We start from the raw sequence: 16,864 nt of genomic DNA, 5'->3' as shown, positions 1-16,864 counted from the left end.
CTCCCCTGCCCTCGCTATGGCCCACGATGCTGTACGCCAGGCGTATGCTATACCTACTATACTGCTCTCTCTCATCCTACTCTGTCTCCCTCTCTCTCAGGCTCAATCGCATGCTGAACCGCTTGCTTCGACTTGGCTCCGCGGGTGGATAATGCCCGGCTTATTGCTGCGCGCACTCTGTCCTGCCAGCGCTGGGGCGTCTACCGGCTATCCCAGCCAGTCGGCGCTCCTCTCGACCCCTTTCCGCGCGTCCCCTGATCAATAATATACTTACCCATCTCCCTGCCTCCTGAAGGGTGCCGGCACGATCCTTGCTAACCATTTCTATACGCATTCCTCTCCGGCACTCTCCTCCGCACCCCAGTCCATGCTTTAGCCTGGCCCTTTGCCCGCCCCGGCGAATAGCTGGACGCCCATTGCAGATCATGGCCTATCGCGCCCCCGCCCCCTGCTCCCGGAAAATCGGGCGAAGGACGCTCGCTCGCTGCTCTTAGCTTATCCAATGTCACGCCGCGATGCCATTTAATAATCCGTTCAGGCCCCCCCCCTTTCTGTGTACTCGACTCGCCACGCTCCTCCAGGTCTTGGATGCTTGGCCGCCGACCCCCTTAAGATGCCGTCCTTTGCCAACGTTGCGACTGCCGTGCTGGCAGCCGCTGCCTGTAAGTTTCTGAGTGTCTCTCGGGACCCTACGGTGCGCACGCTGAATTCCTGTAGTTTTCCGGACCGGTCTCGCCCAAGACCCCGTGCCCTACACAGACCCCGAGACCGGGATCGAGTTTGGAACATGGACTCAAGGCGGGATGACCATCGGCCTAGCTCTGCCCGAGGATTCTCTGACGAAAGACGCCACCGAATACATCGGGATCCTGGTATGTTAACGATGATGGCCTCGGCGGGGAACCGTAACTAAATCCTCTCTCCCCATAGCAATGCTCTACTGGTTGGTGTGGGATATCCCATGGAGAGTCCGGGCAGATGACGCAGGCCTTGTTGCTCGTTGCTTGGCCCTACCAAGATCAAGTCTTAACGTCGTTCCGGTTCACGACCGGCTACAGCCTCCCGGGGGTCTATAACGGAAACGCAACGTTGACCCAGATCCGATCTAGCGTCAACGCGACCGGCTTCGAGGTCATATACCGGTGCCAGAATTGCTTTGCTTGGGACCAGGATGGTGCGAGCGGCAGCGTCCACACTAGCAGTGGACTGCTTATCATGGGACGGGCATCGGCTAAGACGGTTCCAGCGAACGCTGAATGTCCTGTCAATATTCGATTTGGACAGCATGATTCGTTTGGCCAGTATGGTGCCCCCCTCGAGAGTGTCCCAAAGGCCCAGTACACCGAGTGGACCAAGCTGGCTACGAGAGTCGTGCCCGGAGACTGCGGTACTTCGCCTCCCGGCGATCCCGGCTCGGGGGCCCCGGTTGCTTGTGCTGCCGAGATGGCTGGTCAGACATTCGACTACGTCGTCGTCGGCGCCGGCGCTGGCGGTATCCCGATTGCGGATCGGCTGAGTGAGAGAGGCTATAGCGTCTTGCTGCTAGAGAAGGGACCGCCATCTACGGGAATATGGGGTGGAAACATGAAGCCGCTCTGGCTTCAGAAGACAGACCTTACCCGGTTCGACGTTCCAGGTCTGTGTAACCAGATTTGGGTCGATTCAGACGGCGTCGCCTGTAGGGACACGGACCAGATGGCTGGGTGTGTTCTCGGCGGCGGGACTGCCGTTAACGCCGGCTTATGGTGGAAGGTAAAGAGCTTCAGTACATACGTCCAAGCCGAGATATTGACACAATTTAGGCCAACCCGAAGGACTGGGACGAGAATTTCCCCCCTGGATGGCGCAGCACGGATCTCAGGGCGGCTACGGACCGAACTTTCCGGCGTATTCCGGGCACCACGAGGCCATCCCGGGACGGCAATCTGTATATGCATCAAGGATTCGACGTCATCGCCAATTCCTTGAGGGCGGCCGGCTGGAGGAATTTGCCGACCCCGAACAGCAATCCGACCCTAAAGAACCACACTTTCGGCTCTACTACATACATGTTCTCAGGGGGTGAGAGGGGCGGACCGCTGGCCACCTACCTGGTTACGGCCGCCAGGCGGGACAACTTCGCGCTTTGGATGAACACCCCGGCCCGGAGGGCTCTTCGGACGGGCGGGCACGTCACCGGAGTCGAGCTTGATTGCACAGTAGCGGGTGGCGGGTTCGGTACCGTCAGCGTGACCCCCAACACCGGACGAGTCATCGTTTCAGCAGGGACATTTGGCTCAGCTAAGTTCCTTCTGAGAAGTGAGTTCAGTCATCCGAGCCTAGAACCGAATGCTGATTACTGTTCACAGGCGGAATCGGTCCACAAGACCAACTCGAGGTCGTCGCTTCTTCTCCCGACGGGCCAAACTTCATCGAAAAGGAGTCGTGGATTAACCTGCCGGTCGGCGAGAACCTCGTGGATCACGTCAACGTAAGTGAGCCGGAGGCGATAGTCGAACCCTTCTAACGCTGCTTTGCCAAGACCGATACCTACTTTACCCACCCCGACGTAGTCTTCTACGACTTTTACGAGGCTTGGGCAACGCCGATTGTTTCGGACAAACAACGATATCTCGGTCAGTATCTACGCGAGCAGAGAACCCAGACATGACATTGACCCTCGGAAGCGAACCGCACCGGCATTCTTGCGCAATCTGCTCCCAATATCGGGCCCGTAGTAGGTGTCCTTGGCCCCACCGCTTTCTAACAGTTTCTCATGATGTGTTGTTAGTTCTGGGACGAGATAAAAGGCGCGGACGGGGTAGTCCGGCAGCTGCAGTGGACGGCTCGCGTCGAGGGCGCCGACCAGACAGAGAGTAACAGTAGGGCGCCTCGCAACGAAAAAGTCGAGGGTCATTCGAGCTAATATGGGTTAGGTACCATGATCATGAGCCAGTATCTAGGTCGAGGGCAGACTTCTCGGGGTCGGATGACCATAAACGCTGGGCTGGGGACCGTCGTGTCGACGCCGCCGTATCTCCGAGACGAGAACGACAAGGAAGCCGTCATCCAGGGAATCGAGAACGTGCGAAAAGCCTTGGGGGCCACAAAGGACCTCGTGTTCCGGCTTCCCACGCAAAACCAAACTACCAGGGAATACGTTGAGCGTATCGAGGTTACCTCGGCCAAGCGTCGGGCCAACCACTGGCTGGGTTAGTGCTTCTCCGATGGTATTCCTCGCGGCACCGCTGACTGACTCGCTCTTTGTAGGGACGGCTAAACTGGGCCCGGACGACGGCCGCTTGGAGAACGGAACGGCTGTGGTAGACCTCAACACCAAAGTCTACGGGACCGACAACCTCTTCGTCGTCGATGGGTCGATCTTCCCGGGTATGGTCACTGGAAACCCTTCGGCCATGATCGTGACGGCGGCAGAATTTGCGGCGGACAAGATCCTGGCTCTAAAGCCGCTGGTTCCCGTAAAGATACCCAGGAACACCGGGGGAACAATAATAACGCTACTAACAGAAGGGTCCGATTGAGATAATCGTAGACCTGGTAATCAAGTCCCTCCTTCTTTGGGTCAGATTCTTGTACATATATGCCTGCGTTGCGGAGCACCCTACAAAATTTGAGCTATAAACATATACCTACACGGATACGTTGTCTGTACCTACATATTGATACGCGATTTGAGCGATTCGTGTGAGCTAGCAGTAGAGTAAGGTGCTACTATGAAACTAGACTCTCGAAGAAGGCAGCGTCAAATCCTTGGAATGTCCACCGATCCATGTCGGCTGCAAGCTCAGGCGATTGGTACTGCGAGGAAAGGTCTGGCTCGATCTGCATGAAAGGGAAGTTCGCGTCCCCCCCGAGCGAGGCCAGGAAGCTCGAAGGCGCCGGTTGGAGGTGCTGGGCGGGTGGTTCCGATAGCATTTTTTCGGGTATATCGGTGGCCCCGTACGTGTCCTCTCGCGCAGCATAATCCTCCCCATATATAGTCGACGACGGCGTTACACTACCATCCGGTCCAGGTTGGTGCTGCTCGTGCGGTGTCCACCTGCGGACCGGGTTGATGTTGACAGTGCCCAGGTAGGGAATCTCGAGACGGACGGGAGCATCTAGCTGCACGCTAGGGAGTGCGGCGGTTGCCGCCATGTCGACCTCCGTCAGGGGTAGCAGGCGGCTGATGATATCAGAGGCCTCTTGGCTGAGCTTATCGCCGTCGCGATCGGCCATTTCCTTCATGGTGTCCCGGACAGCGAGGACGAGCTCGCGGTCGAGCGCTCGCTGGCGAGCAATAGTGGCTGCGGCGGGGGCGACCCTGAGACCGCGGCCGTCGTGTGGTCGCGCGCGCAGCTTGGGATCGAGGTAGCCAAGCAAGAGCGTCATGGCGGCGGTCAGGGCGCCGTAGTCGGTATGGCGGCAGGCGGAGGAGGCGCCGCTAAGGCGGCGGAAGACAAGATACGCGCGCAGGAGCTCGCGCGAAGAAGCCAGACAGGTCGTCTTGGAATAGTCCCAACGGCGCTCCTTGGGGTCGCGCATCATGTAGGGAAGATGTAGCAGGATGAGCAGGTGGTGATGGTTCATCTGAAGCATGACGTGAGAGTGTGCGCGGACGAGCTCGATCGGCGCCAAAGCTGACAGCGGGCCCGCGGGCACCTCGACGGGGCGCCACCACTGTGCACCCATCGACTTAGCTGCTATCTCGAGGTCGCGGTCAATAGCCTGCGTGGCGCCGAACGCGGCATCTGCCGCGGTCGTTCCCCTACTTCCGCCGCCGTGGCCGCCGTTGCTGGCGTTACGCTTGATGATTGCGCCAGCGATGACACTATGCAGCTTCTCGAGTTGTACCTCTGACGGGCCATCGCGGGACATATGCTTAAGGTCGGCGAGGGCAACGCCGTCGTCAAGGATGGTAGCGGGGAGGCCGAGGAGTAGCGAGAGATACCGGTCGGAAAAGTTTAGCCGGTGCCATAGCCCGTCCGCGCGAGTCCGTGTCGAAGGGTCCGATCGCGGGTCAACGGACCTGAGAGGCTTGTCGTCCCCCTGCCGCGCCCACCGGTCCACCCCCATGAGCTGTGCTACTGCGATGACGCGGCGGGAGGCGAGCCACGATTTACGCAGATTTCCCGCATTGGCACTAGAATCGTTAGGCGTTGGACAACTTCCTTAGACGGATATGTGTGGGGTTCTTAATAACTACGCACTGGTATAGGGCGACGAGATGTAAGGCCTCAAGGCCCTCGACCGAGCCAACAAGGTCATCGTTAGACGCGACAAGCTCTGAGACGATGCTAACCATCCTGTTCATCTGAGCGCGGATCGGTTCTTTTGAGGTCAAACCCAGCGGCAACTCGCTGGGGGACAGTTTTTGCATACAGTTCGTCAGTTGGATCAGCCGCTTCGCGAGCAAGGCGGGGTGGCTGGTGACTGGCGGGATCTCCGAAAGGGCGGACGGAGGCTCCGATGGCCCATCAACCCCGTTGAAGAACTTAACTATGAAGAACGCGCCCGGACCCGCGGCCAGTATGGCATCTATATCGTGCTGGCAGGGGAAGGCCGCGTGCAACGCTTTGGATATGTGCGCATGCATGGTAGGTATGGCGACGGTGACGGCAGCCTTGCTCTGCGTCGATGCCGGAGTCGGCACGAAGGACGCACGGCCAGACGCGTAATTCCCGCCGTCTTCTTGCAAGGCATCGAAGATACCCATGATAGGAGGATGGTCGGCCGCAGACGGACGTAGCACGTCCGCTGATGAATCTAGCTCATCATCTTCGACCGAATCGGAGGATGTAAAGGGGCGCTGATCCCTCGCGCCAGGTATATAAGCATTGGGTGCAATCCTCGTCACAAGCATCTCGAGCAAACCTTCGATTCTACTCAGTCTCTGCGATAGGCCGCGATCCGGCGCTTGCGGCTGTTCATTAGGAAACTCCTGGCTCACACAAGGAGTCCTCCGGGCCTCGCACCCTACGCAGATCGTGGCCGTAGTTGACGCGAACTGACATCGAACTTTCCTCCTCCTACCTTTTCGTTGGGATGGTATGTTCAGCGCTGGCCCGGTAACGGCGATTACTGCCACCACGGAAGAAGGAGGGAAGTAAGAGGACTCACATTCCCAACAGCTATGGGTTCCCTTGCGAATTTTCCTCCTCTTCGCCTCTGGGCTGTCTTCGTCGCTCAAACTTCTGGCAGGAAGCCGAGGCATTGAATGCTACCCTCCCAAAGGTCCCTACAATATAGAGTACTTTGGAAACACCGGTCTTCCCTCGTGTCCCCGGATCCGTACTCATATACTCTGAGGGCAGAGAAGCTTCGGTGAACAGGCTGATTAGGCACGTATGAGCCCGCCTCACGGTAGGTACTAGGTATACCTGAGACCACAAGGCAATAACTTCTCCTCGCTCTAGTAGATCTAGCGACTCCGTGTGAAATGCAGAGCGTATCTCCCAGCTCACTCTGCCCAGGCCCCCTTTCTTGCGCCCAGCAAGAGTGATGCCGGGAAATTCGGCCGAATTCACGGACGGACTGACGGACGAATTTGTCAGCCTGCCTGTCGACGTACCTATCCCCAGTAGGCGACAGGGGTTAGGCAGCCAAGCAGCAGCTCCCCTTTTTGGCCTGCTCGTAAGTGAGCCAGTAAGGGGCCTGGAAGGGGGTGACCCTAGACTTGTCGCCTGCATCGACGACGAACGGCGGCTCCCATACCCCGACCAGGGTGGAGGTTTTATCAGCTAGAAGTCGAGACAAGTCGGAGGCCCTCAACTGAGCGGACATAACCCCGTAACTGACGTCATCTCTGATCGTGGTAAGCCGTGGGGTGGGAGCGACGAGGAGGTCCCGACCCGATCGGGGCGAGTCCACGGCAGCCTGCCGAGGGCAACATACAACTTCATAAAACCCAACATTTCGTATGTGTCCAACCGGCTCACGTCTCGCAGAAGATCCCGAAGACGATTGCAGAGCATATCGGGTTTTCTCGCCGTATGTCTCCTTCTCCCTGCCCTCCCTGGCGGTTAGAAAGTTGGACCTGTATCACGCCTGTTTGGCCAGCTTAAACAGGATCCTGATGTCAAGACTTGTTCCCGCGTCGATGCACCCTGCCTCCCTCTAACGTAGGAGGGGGACGCATCTAGCCGCTACACGTGCAGCCGTTTTTTGAGGTCGAGGCTCGGTAACAGATGTTACCCTAGATCAGAGATTCGGACTCGTCCTAGACTACCATAAGGGATAGCGAGAACGCGTTGCGCAAGAGTCTCGACCTCACATTTCGGACACCACTGCCGCTCCGCGATGCCAAGCAGCAAATATCTACGTGGCTCGGCCGCGGATCCTATGCCGGGTCACATCCGCCCATGTGGTGATACTTGTAGGGCGGTATGCTACCACACATCGCTCGGAGGGTTTCTCGATTGTCTTGCGCGTGAGGGAACTGCATTCGATTGGAAATAGAGACGATCCTATTGGCGCCGGCGCGTTACCGTCCACAGCTTTCCACCTCGTGCCTATCCGTCTCGACCTGGTGTGCCGTTTAGGAGCGCATCACGTCGACGGACGGGAAACGCAGCCGCTCGAAAACACACGGACGGCCATTAGGCTAACCCCGCCGTGCCCCCTTGCGAGAGACTCCCCCAAAGGAAAAGGAGCGCCGCCCGGGAAAAAGGCAGGCCGCCAATTCAGACACGACCCCCGGGACCGAGAGATCCCTCTCAATTAGCAGCGCCTCATAGAGGCCTCTGGGTTCGCCCGAGTCGAAGAGGTCTCCGGACAGGTATGCCGTCGAGGGTTCAGTGTTGTGCACGTGGGTCTGCAGCAGACACCAGGCCAGGTCTTTGCTAGGATGGTTTATGGTAAGGAAAGGGTACCGTGGCAGGATGTCATCCCTTCACCCTTCTATTCTAGGTAGATTTAGGTTGGGTATGTACCTACATTTCACCGACACGTAATGCGTAGGGTCCAGGTAGGTAGGTACGTCACCTACACGTAAAGCATTCCTGACTACCTGGGTACTCCGTGCCTACCTAGTAGGTACGGCACCGTTCGAGATGTACGTACCTTATTTATGCTGAGCTTCGGTGGGAAATACGCCCCAGGTACCTCCAAAGGTTAGGTACCTACCTGGTAACCGCCTAGGTGGGTAGATGTACCCAGGCACCCCTCCAGAACAATCCCAGGTGCTCGTTTCAAAGTTGTCAGGCGCTCCCGTCCCCGCCTGGCGTCGCTCACAAGTACTCATAAACCTTGAGAAAACGAAAGGCCTCCGGGGAACTCTCCCGATGACTAAGAGGAGGGCTTATAAGAGTAGGTTAAGTGAAGGCAAGCTCTATAGGCAGGTAAAACCACCCAGCAATCTTGGCGGAGCTCAACGCTTCTAGGGATTCCTCGAACCGATACCAAGCATCTGGTGCTGGGCTCGTTAGTTAGGTTGGTTAGTACACGTAGTCGACGAGATTAACTCGTGCTTAGCCTAACAGACGCGTCTCTTGGAAACGCCCGCGGCGGCGGAGAAACCGCTCGGATTCCACAGGCTACAAGTCGAGTTAGTCTACGAACGGCCGAGGTTGCCAGTCGGCCGCTATCCTTCGATATACCTATGTACCTATGAGTACCTACCTTACACACACACACACTTCCCCCTTCCTCTCTCTCTCTCTCTCTCTCTCTCTCTCTCTCTCTCTCTCTCGTTCACTGTAATCTCTTCGATCTGGAGCCAGCCGCTTTCCTACGTTGCCCAAGCCTATGCTGACAGAATGTGTCACTCAAAACGCCTTGGATGAATACGCATCAGGCAGGTCACACAATGTTGGATTTCGCTGGTTGGAGATCAGGATGATACGGCGCTATATATAAATATGTAGGTAGGCAAAGCGACTCTGGTTTGCGAGAAACCAAACCCCCCCCCCTCCCCAACCCCGTTCCCCTAAGTGAGAACTCGGTAGCGAGCACGAACCCAAAACGGAGGCGCAGCGATGGCCCATGGAGGGGAAACCAGCACTGCTGCTGGGAAACCCCCGCGGATTAGCTACTCTGGTCGTCGCGACTGCGGATGAAACCAACATGCATCCCGATTCGGACGCTCGCTCCGCAGACGGTGGTGTCCTGGGCCTGTCCCAAGTGTAGTAGATGTGTTTGGGACGCGTACAATCTATCGTTGCTGCGGACCTTATGCTCAAGCCGCCACACAGTAGGCATGTCCGACAAAGGAGTCGAGAAAGCAACACGGAGAAAAGAGAAAAAGAGTCGAGAAGGGTGGGAGTAGGTTTGGGCCTAACATACTTGTAAAGTCACCCATTATTAAGATGGCAAGTTCCCTTTCTTCGGCCACGTAGACGCCTAACCGGACAGCCTAATAAGAACTTAGTTGGAGATGGTCAATTCTGCTGCGTATGAGTACACGCATGTTTCCCAACACGCTAGAAAACCAACGAGAGAGAGGGGGATGCGACGACTCCTCCATTCGGCCAGGATCCCGCCCGCCAAGAAACCCGTGAACACGCAACACAAACGCCTTCACTGGGGTAAAACCTTGCCTCTCCGACGCCGTAGGTAGTGAACCATGCCCAAGGGTATGCCTACACGCATCCCAAGTCACCACCTACCTCTACCTCCTACCTCCTACCAGTAGGTTTTACGCCACTCAGTATGTGTAGAAGAAATTTCCGTGTACGTGTGCTGAGTTTGGTGCGCTGAGCTGGTCATCTGACGGAACACCCACACAGGCAGATATCTACTGTTGATGAAGATGCACGGATCTGCCTTATTACCTACCAGGTATCTAATGTAGTAGAGGCAGCATCTACACAAAGACCAGGAACGGTACAAAGCTCGATTCCTACGTAGAGGCGGTACCTAGCTACCTGTACTTAGGCTGAAACAAGCAAGCCTCCAGGAGGTTTCCGGAGGTTTCCCTTCACACTGTCTACCTCCTCCTAAACGTATACGTGCCCGCGCACATGCAAGTGATTTGTACCTACCTACAGGTAGGTACCTCGTCCAGCCTGCCCTCGATTTTTGAGCGTTCTGGCACTGGAACCCAAGCCTCTCTCACCCCTCCGGGAGATCTGTCTCTGCAGGGTTTCGAGGCGGTAAGAGTGTTTTGATCTAGAGAATATAGCTACCTACAAAAGTAACTTCGCGATTTGACGACCACCCTCCAGGATACCTTCTTCTTCTTATCTTTTTTGGCAAACTTATAGGCCCGAACGAAGATCGGATCTGCCTCCACGCATTGGGTATAACGCGCGGCACCCTGCCTGGACTGACTGTTCTGCCATCCTTCAACAACTATAATCGGATAGAGGTCCAGTGTAGGTATCGGAGAGAACGAGAGCCGAGAGTTTCAACAATATAATCACCCTCTCACCAATACGCGCGCATACACTGAACTTAAGCCCCGTCAGCTCATGGCGGCGTCCCGGATTCCAATGATCGAATAATGCTATTTTGGATAAGCGCCGGATTCCGTGGCACTTCTCGCTCTTATACACGGCCGGGTGGCCGGTCAGCTGGTGTTGCCTGTGTATTCGGATTCCGAGATGGGCGAGTCACCGGCTGTACCTATCGCGAAGAGTCACTTACACGTGTAAACCTACCTACCTCTTATATGCGCCTACTAGTACCCTCTTCCAACCCTTCCCGCAGGCGATGGAAAGCAGCTTCGCCTTGCCACCGGAGGGCAAGAAAGCTTGGCTTGGTAAATAAATAAACTATCAAGCGCCGTTTTCCACCTTGTCCTTATTGCTTTAACACTGGTGTGTGTCCATATCGTGTCGGTCTAGTGCCAATCCGGTTACAGATCTCAGCGCTCGCTTTCCAGTGCCGGCCTTCGGCATCAAACACCGCACAAGGGTTTCAGGCCCACTATTGGGTCTCATCGTCTCTTCCTTGGGGCCCTCCTTTTTGTTACATCTCGTCAATCGGTTCGCTTAGTTACCTCAGATCTGCTGTGCGCGAAGAAGGGAGGGAATCCACCCTTCTGCAGGGTATGAGGGCGGCCACACTGAGTGGCTGACCCTCGCTCCTAGTGTGTAAGGTAGGTAGTATGTAGGTACATTACATGTAGGTACCCAAGGTAGCTTAGGTACCTAGAGGTAAGGAGGCAGGTACCTAGGTATATGGGTATATGTCTACAACGGGTACATGCATACAATGAATGACCTGTTGTAGCCACTCTTGACCGTAGAGTACGGAGCCTCAACTGAGAAGTTGTAATATGTGCGCGTCGCAGCCCCTTGCGACCCCCGTCGACGAGGGAGGGAGCTGCAACATCTATAGCGCTTCTACTCAAATTCATCTTGTCGCAAACCACTATGACATACCTAAGGATTCCGCAGCAAGACATCCCCAGTCTTTCGATGAATTGACATGCATTGGAGGAAGTCTCCCTCTGCTGCCCGCTGCCACCCCTCTACCCCCCCTTCTTCTCGCTCGCACAGTTTCGCTTTCCAGCCCCTCGAGAGTCAGCCTCGTGGATCGTCCAGCAATTTACCAGGCGTCGGATTTAGAACCGTTCTGATCAGCTCATACCATGCGAAGATCACGGAGAGGCCACGGCGGCGGAGCGTTTGACGCCACGATCTACCACACGCTGATCTAACGCGGGTAGCTTCTAAAACGACTTACTACGTGGCACATACATATCGTGGTTGATACCTTCATAGGTAAACACTCTGTGTCCGGCAAACCCCCCGCGACTGTACGGATCTAGGAGGAATCCTTAACGATAGTAGAGATTCCTCTCTTTCTCTTTCTCTCTTTCTCTCTCTCTCTCCCTCTCCCCCTCTCTCCCCCTCTCTACGTGGAGGAGTTACGCACAGAAAGCCTACCCGTTACCCGGGGCCCCCTATACGGAAGGCGGAATGTCTACGGTATACCAGAACACCCTTACCAGCGCACAGCGCGATGCATGCCGTGAAGTCTCTGTGTAGCCCTAGCAAGTGGGAACTCTGCCCGAGTTTGACCGTACCTTCACCCTATACTTCTCATCTATTAGCCACCGCGAACGTCTCCCATCCCTCCCTCCGTCCACCCACGCCCTCTCGCTAGTGAACAACTCAGGATATCTAGGAACTTGGGCTTAGTTCGGAGGCAACCGTAGGTAGTGCTTCTCGACCCCCCGATCGAAGCTTCTTCACAGCCCACACACACACACACACACACACACACACTTACTTTTGGCCCCTATAACACCAACACAGCCTCTCTCTTCACGTCCATCCCTCGGTTCGGATATCGTCTTAACTCACCTTATTACTCAGATATGTACGTATTCACCCACACCCCCGGCGTCTCTCTCCTCGATGGTGCCTTGCCATCTTATCCGTCTCGGGGCATAAAACTGACCGGACAGGAAGACCTCCCTACTGCTGGCATCCTATTACATGGCGGGAATAGGGTTTATAGTTACCTCGACGTCTCAGAAGAGACTCCGATACTAAGGGGGGCCAGGTTTTCGGTTGCGCCTTCGTATCTTTCCTTTTCCCCTCACAATTCGGTTCAACTCAATTCTCGGTATAGCGGCCACGCAACCGGATGAGGCCTCGGGCACGAGTCTTCTACCCGTCGCTAGTTCCGCAGTTCCTTATTCAATAATTCTCTTATTCCAACTAGGCCCCGGTGGCGCTTTCTCTGGACATTAAAAGGCCTGGTCCCCCTCTCCCCCCATCTCTCTCTTTGGACCGGTTTCATCTAGAATCAAGGACGTTACCGTTCGCCACTCTGTACCGCGAAGTCTTAAGCCCTAAGCTCTAGAGATCGAGAAGCGACGAGCTAGACACACCCTACAACAGAAACCAGCGCCGTCTCCGGGTCGCTAACTGGTTCCTACCATAGCGGCTTGCTACCTCGATAGCTCGTCGTCGCCTGGCGATGAGCAGCAGCTGGTGACGTGGACCTTGGCACAACCGTTCTATCACCTACAGTATAGCGAAGGGCGCTGGATAATTCCCCCGCCATCCTCACATCTCCCTACCTCGAGTCCCCGGGCGGTTGTCTGGGAGCCGAGCTTCATTGGCGGTCCCTGTGGTTCCTTCGCGTCCATTTACACTCGAGCCTTGATCTCGTACAACACCACCCCCTCCGCCGGCCTGATAGGTAGGTGCCCCAATCACGACGCTCAAGGCATTCGCCTGGGCTAATGATTCCCGTACTGGCCCCATTAGCCAGTAAAACAATATGGACGTTACCTCGATGCTTAATTCGTCCTCGGTCGCGAGCGGGGACGAGAGGGCGACTGCAAGGCCGACAGAAAGGGTAGAGTACGCTATTGAAGCGTGTCCTTCGGCAACGAGAGGGATGACAGGAAGTCCCTCCGCCTCGGCCGACGCGTCCTATCAGAAGGCGGTGCCGAGAGCAGCGGGCGATATGAAACCACCAAGTAGAAACCGGACGCCGTGGGATGGCGACGGATACTCCCTACCACCCGCACTAGACACAAGGCCCGCACAAGCACCGGCTCGGCCAACATCGCATAGTATGTCGCCGCCAGATTCTAACAGCCCCAAATCACCACGACACAAGCCCTCGGACAGCGACAGCAGCATAAACTCTTATGAGTCTTCGACACTCTCTCCATCCCATGCCCATTCGAGAGACTCGTCCACATCTACCAACGGAGGGTCACAACCCGTCAGCACCCTCCCCGACGCACCACGCGAGACCAAATTCGACGGTTCGGACGTTGCGATGCCTAAAATACGGCCTTCCGATACGCACGAGAGGCGAAACATAGGGATCGCATATCCGCTAACAACCTGGAACCCTCCGAGGACTGGGACGATGCGGCCGGGTTCTCCATCCGATGCCGTGCTGATATCTAGGGGGGCGCCAAGGCCGAATCAAACGAACTACCCAGACACAATCATGTGAGTAACCCATTTACGTCCCCATTTGCCCACGGATTCACATGGAGCCATTCAAGAGCAGATTGCTTGGGCCGATAGACTCGGCCTGGAGTAGCTTCTATTGTTCAGGATGAGTTGAAAGCATCGGTTCATCGCCAATCACCCAGTCCCTCCCAGCTAGTGCTGTGGTTTGCTGTTATTTCCCCCTGACTAGTCGGTCACCCGCCATCAGGTACACCGCCCGTTATCACATCCAATCAATTGTCCCGCTGTACCTAGAACTCATCCTGAGGTCTTTTGGACTTCATTTTCTCATTTGATCCTACTCATACTCATGCTGCTTGGTCGCCCCACGCGTGATTGTTCCTGGTTGTGTGCCGAAATAGCGCAGTCACTTACGTCCAATGCCAGACCAGACCAGTCCCAATTCCCTCAGTATGAGTCGCTCAAAAGGTTGGCTGCCCAATCTCTTGAAAACACCATTCGTCTCCCCCCCCTCTCGCCTCTGTCAGTCGGATTGTGCCGGATTTGTTCCCTTTGTCGGGAGGACTCTCACGTCTCAACAGCTAACACTATTTCAGCGCGAGGGATACGAAGCTCGAACTATATCACCTATCCATTGACTCGACCAGGGCACACAAGAGAGCCATCTCTGCCCCGGTTATCGCCAGAGCTAATTTAACCCAACGGGAATTTCTTCCTCTTCCCCCTCTTCCTCCTCTTCCCCCTCCCCTCCATATGACACCGTCGCCGTCCCTGAATCCCGGCCTGCCACTAGCAAATTACGCAATGGATATGACGCCCTCTTCACCGACTCAAGCTAGCCAGACTCCGGAGTCCACGGAAATTTCTTGCCGGTACCAGGCAAAATGTGACACTGGTTCCCAACTCCGGAAGGCCATCTCTCACATTTTCGGCCGGAACAAGACCTGTACTCGAAGCATACCTAGCCACGTGTGGGTTTATTTTTGTCGCAAACACTACCAGCGCAGTCGGTATCGCAACGCCCACGAATGGGCCAAAGTGCAATGTGATCTGGTGCAAGAGCAGATCCGTCGCGTCCAAAAATGGAGTGATGACAATAAGCGGACAGGGCAACCCGGTGTCGTCCAAGATTGGTCCCTGTCCATGAGAAAGCGAGAGCAGAATCGAGTCCAGGAGAAATCCAACAGGAAGCGCCCCCACCCTGGCGACAGTGATGACGAGGACGACGACATGCAGGACAGTGCTATGCTGAACGGTACCGCTGTGCCAGAGTGGCTACGTAGCAAGTGCGGCAGTGGATACAGCACAGCCGAGATAGAAGAGATTGTAGCTCGCCTCAAACAAGAGATGGAGGAGACCGGCATGACACAGATTCCCGACATCGAAATACTCCCCAATATCCCCACGGAAGCGTCGGGGCCTTCCGGAGCTAAAGCGCCGTTGAAACGGAGGACTAATGGTGGAGGCGGCGTCCACAGGCGATCTCAGTCGGTTGGCGTAAGTCTTCTGCCCGAATCTCAACCGATGGCTCGTCGGGTGAGCCAACCCCCGTATTGGCAACAAGAATACGATATCCTCCCACCGCCGACGGAGAAACGTCAGCGTACATCCGACGCTCCCCCGTATAATAATCTATACGGCCTCTCTGGACGCCCCACACTCGCTCCGCCGAGACAAGTGCATAATCTGACTCATCGTCCCGGCTTCAACAACATGCAGGAAAGCCGCGTACAGGAGTCGTATTACAGCAACGGCGAAGAAGCCGGAAATCCCGGCCACGGTTACGGTTATTGGTCTACGTCGGACCCCCAGCGAAACCTTAGCCAGCAACCCGCTGCAGGACGAGACTCTAACATGCGAGAAAGCCGCGCACGGGAGTCGTATTACAGCAGCAGCGAGGAAGCCAGAAATCCTGGCCACGGTTACGGTTATTGGCCTCTGTCGAACCCTCAGCGAAACCCCAGCCAGCAACCCGCTGCAGGACGAGGTTCCAACATGCAGGAAAGCCGCGCGCGGGAGTCATATTATATCAACGGCGAGGAAGCTAGAGATCCTAGCTATGGTTACGATCATTGGTCTACGTCGAACCCCCTGCGAAACCCTAGCCAGCAACTTGCTACAAGACGACGGGGTTTAACGTGATATTAAGCGGCTATTGATCATTTGAATCGTTAGCGGATATCCCGTAAAGGGATCAACAACGCCCAGTTGATGTTTACTCGTGTTGATTTGGTAGCGATTCATAGATGATACCTAAATATTATTTATATTTACCGCTGCTTTTAATCGGCAATACCTATCTTTAGAAATACGCATCCGATCAAAGCCGAAAGAAAAAAAGAAGCTCGTATTTGATGGGAAGACTTCCTACTGACCATATCTATAGCGGTTCGTGACCAATTTTAAAGTGGCGGGTGGCGGCGTGGTTAAAATGGTGTAGGCTTTCTCTGGGACAGTCATGGCCTAGATAAATCGATCCTCGGGTGCGCCGAGCTGAGCTAACAGTGAACCTGTCGCGACGTGCCTACTTGGGCATTGCTATCCTCTGAAGTAGGTAAAGCAACCTGTCTAACCGGGGCTGTTTCATGCTGCGATTGCGCTGCTAGGTATTATGTCCCCATGTGTCGGAGGGGTGCGAGACGCCTCCCTGATTTACGGCAATGAGAGCTTGGCCGGGGGGCTGTAATGGCGAATGTTACCTAGATAGAGGCTGGCATTCGCAGTTCAAGTCCCGGGATTCTACCTAGGTATCTGGGCAGCTGTACCTAGGTACTTACACTGGTAGGTATAAGTTGCCCCCGCCAAGATGTCGGTGGATGTCGACTTGTTCTTCGAACTGGTTAAGAAACGGACCTGCTGGCTTGTGTAGTCGTTGGCGCACCCGACGCCTGGCGGAGTTGCTCCTTGTCTTGGGAACCGAATATACAATATGCCATTGGCTGGATCCCAACCGGCGGCCTACGTAGGTGCATGTGTCGGTACATGCATGCAGCATGCATAAGCGTGTGTATGCGAATAGGCAGATGGTAGCCACGTGGCAGACGATAGCTCAG

General features: G+C 55.7%; 3 protein-coding genes across 3 annotated transcripts; 2 read left to right on the top strand and 1 right to left on the bottom strand.

The window, feature by feature from the left end:
* The first annotated feature begins 439 nt into the window (after positions 1–439).
* On the top strand, positions 440–3,616 carry GGS23DRAFT_250254 (uncharacterized protein). Its single transcript, XM_051512259.1, has 10 exons — positions 440–662; positions 718–872; positions 931–1,752; positions 1,803–2,298; positions 2,349–2,470; positions 2,522–2,615; positions 2,667–2,716; positions 2,771–2,861; positions 2,916–3,191; positions 3,250–3,616. Exons 1-10 carry the CDS (start codon positions 614–616, stop codon positions 3,519–3,521), a joined length of 2,427 nt encoding a protein of 808 aa, XP_051368838.1. The 5' UTR covers positions 440–613; the 3' UTR covers positions 3,522–3,616.
* GGS23DRAFT_250246 (uncharacterized protein) lies at positions 3,617–6,336 on the bottom strand. Its single transcript, XM_051512258.1, has 2 exons — positions 5,190–6,336; positions 3,617–5,122 (listed from the first exon to the last, which is right to left on the bottom strand). The coding sequence occupies exons 1-2, from the start codon at positions 6,191–6,193 to the stop codon at positions 3,712–3,714; spliced, it is 2,415 nt and encodes an 804-aa protein (XP_051368837.1). The 5' UTR covers positions 6,194–6,336; the 3' UTR covers positions 3,617–3,711.
* A 6,822-nt stretch (positions 6,337–13,158) lies between these two features.
* GGS23DRAFT_607102 (uncharacterized protein) lies at positions 13,159–15,953 on the top strand (the record flags this gene model as incomplete). The annotated part of the gene is made up of 4 exons (XM_051519994.1): positions 13,159–13,241; positions 13,275–13,847; positions 14,651–15,597; positions 15,652–15,953. 4 exons carry the CDS (start codon positions 13,159–13,161, stop codon positions 15,951–15,953), a joined length of 1,905 nt encoding a protein of 634 aa, XP_051368836.1.
* Positions 15,954–16,864: the final 911 nt, after the last annotated feature.

The sequence above is a fragment of the Durotheca rogersii genome (genome assembly GCF_024521655.1).
Source record: "Durotheca rogersii strain YMJ 92031201 chromosome Unknown GGS23scaffold_26, whole genome shotgun sequence".
NCBI lineage: Eukaryota > Fungi > Ascomycota > Sordariomycetes > Xylariales > Xylariaceae > Durotheca > Durotheca rogersii.
This window is presented reverse-complemented; position numbering and strand designations above follow the sequence as displayed.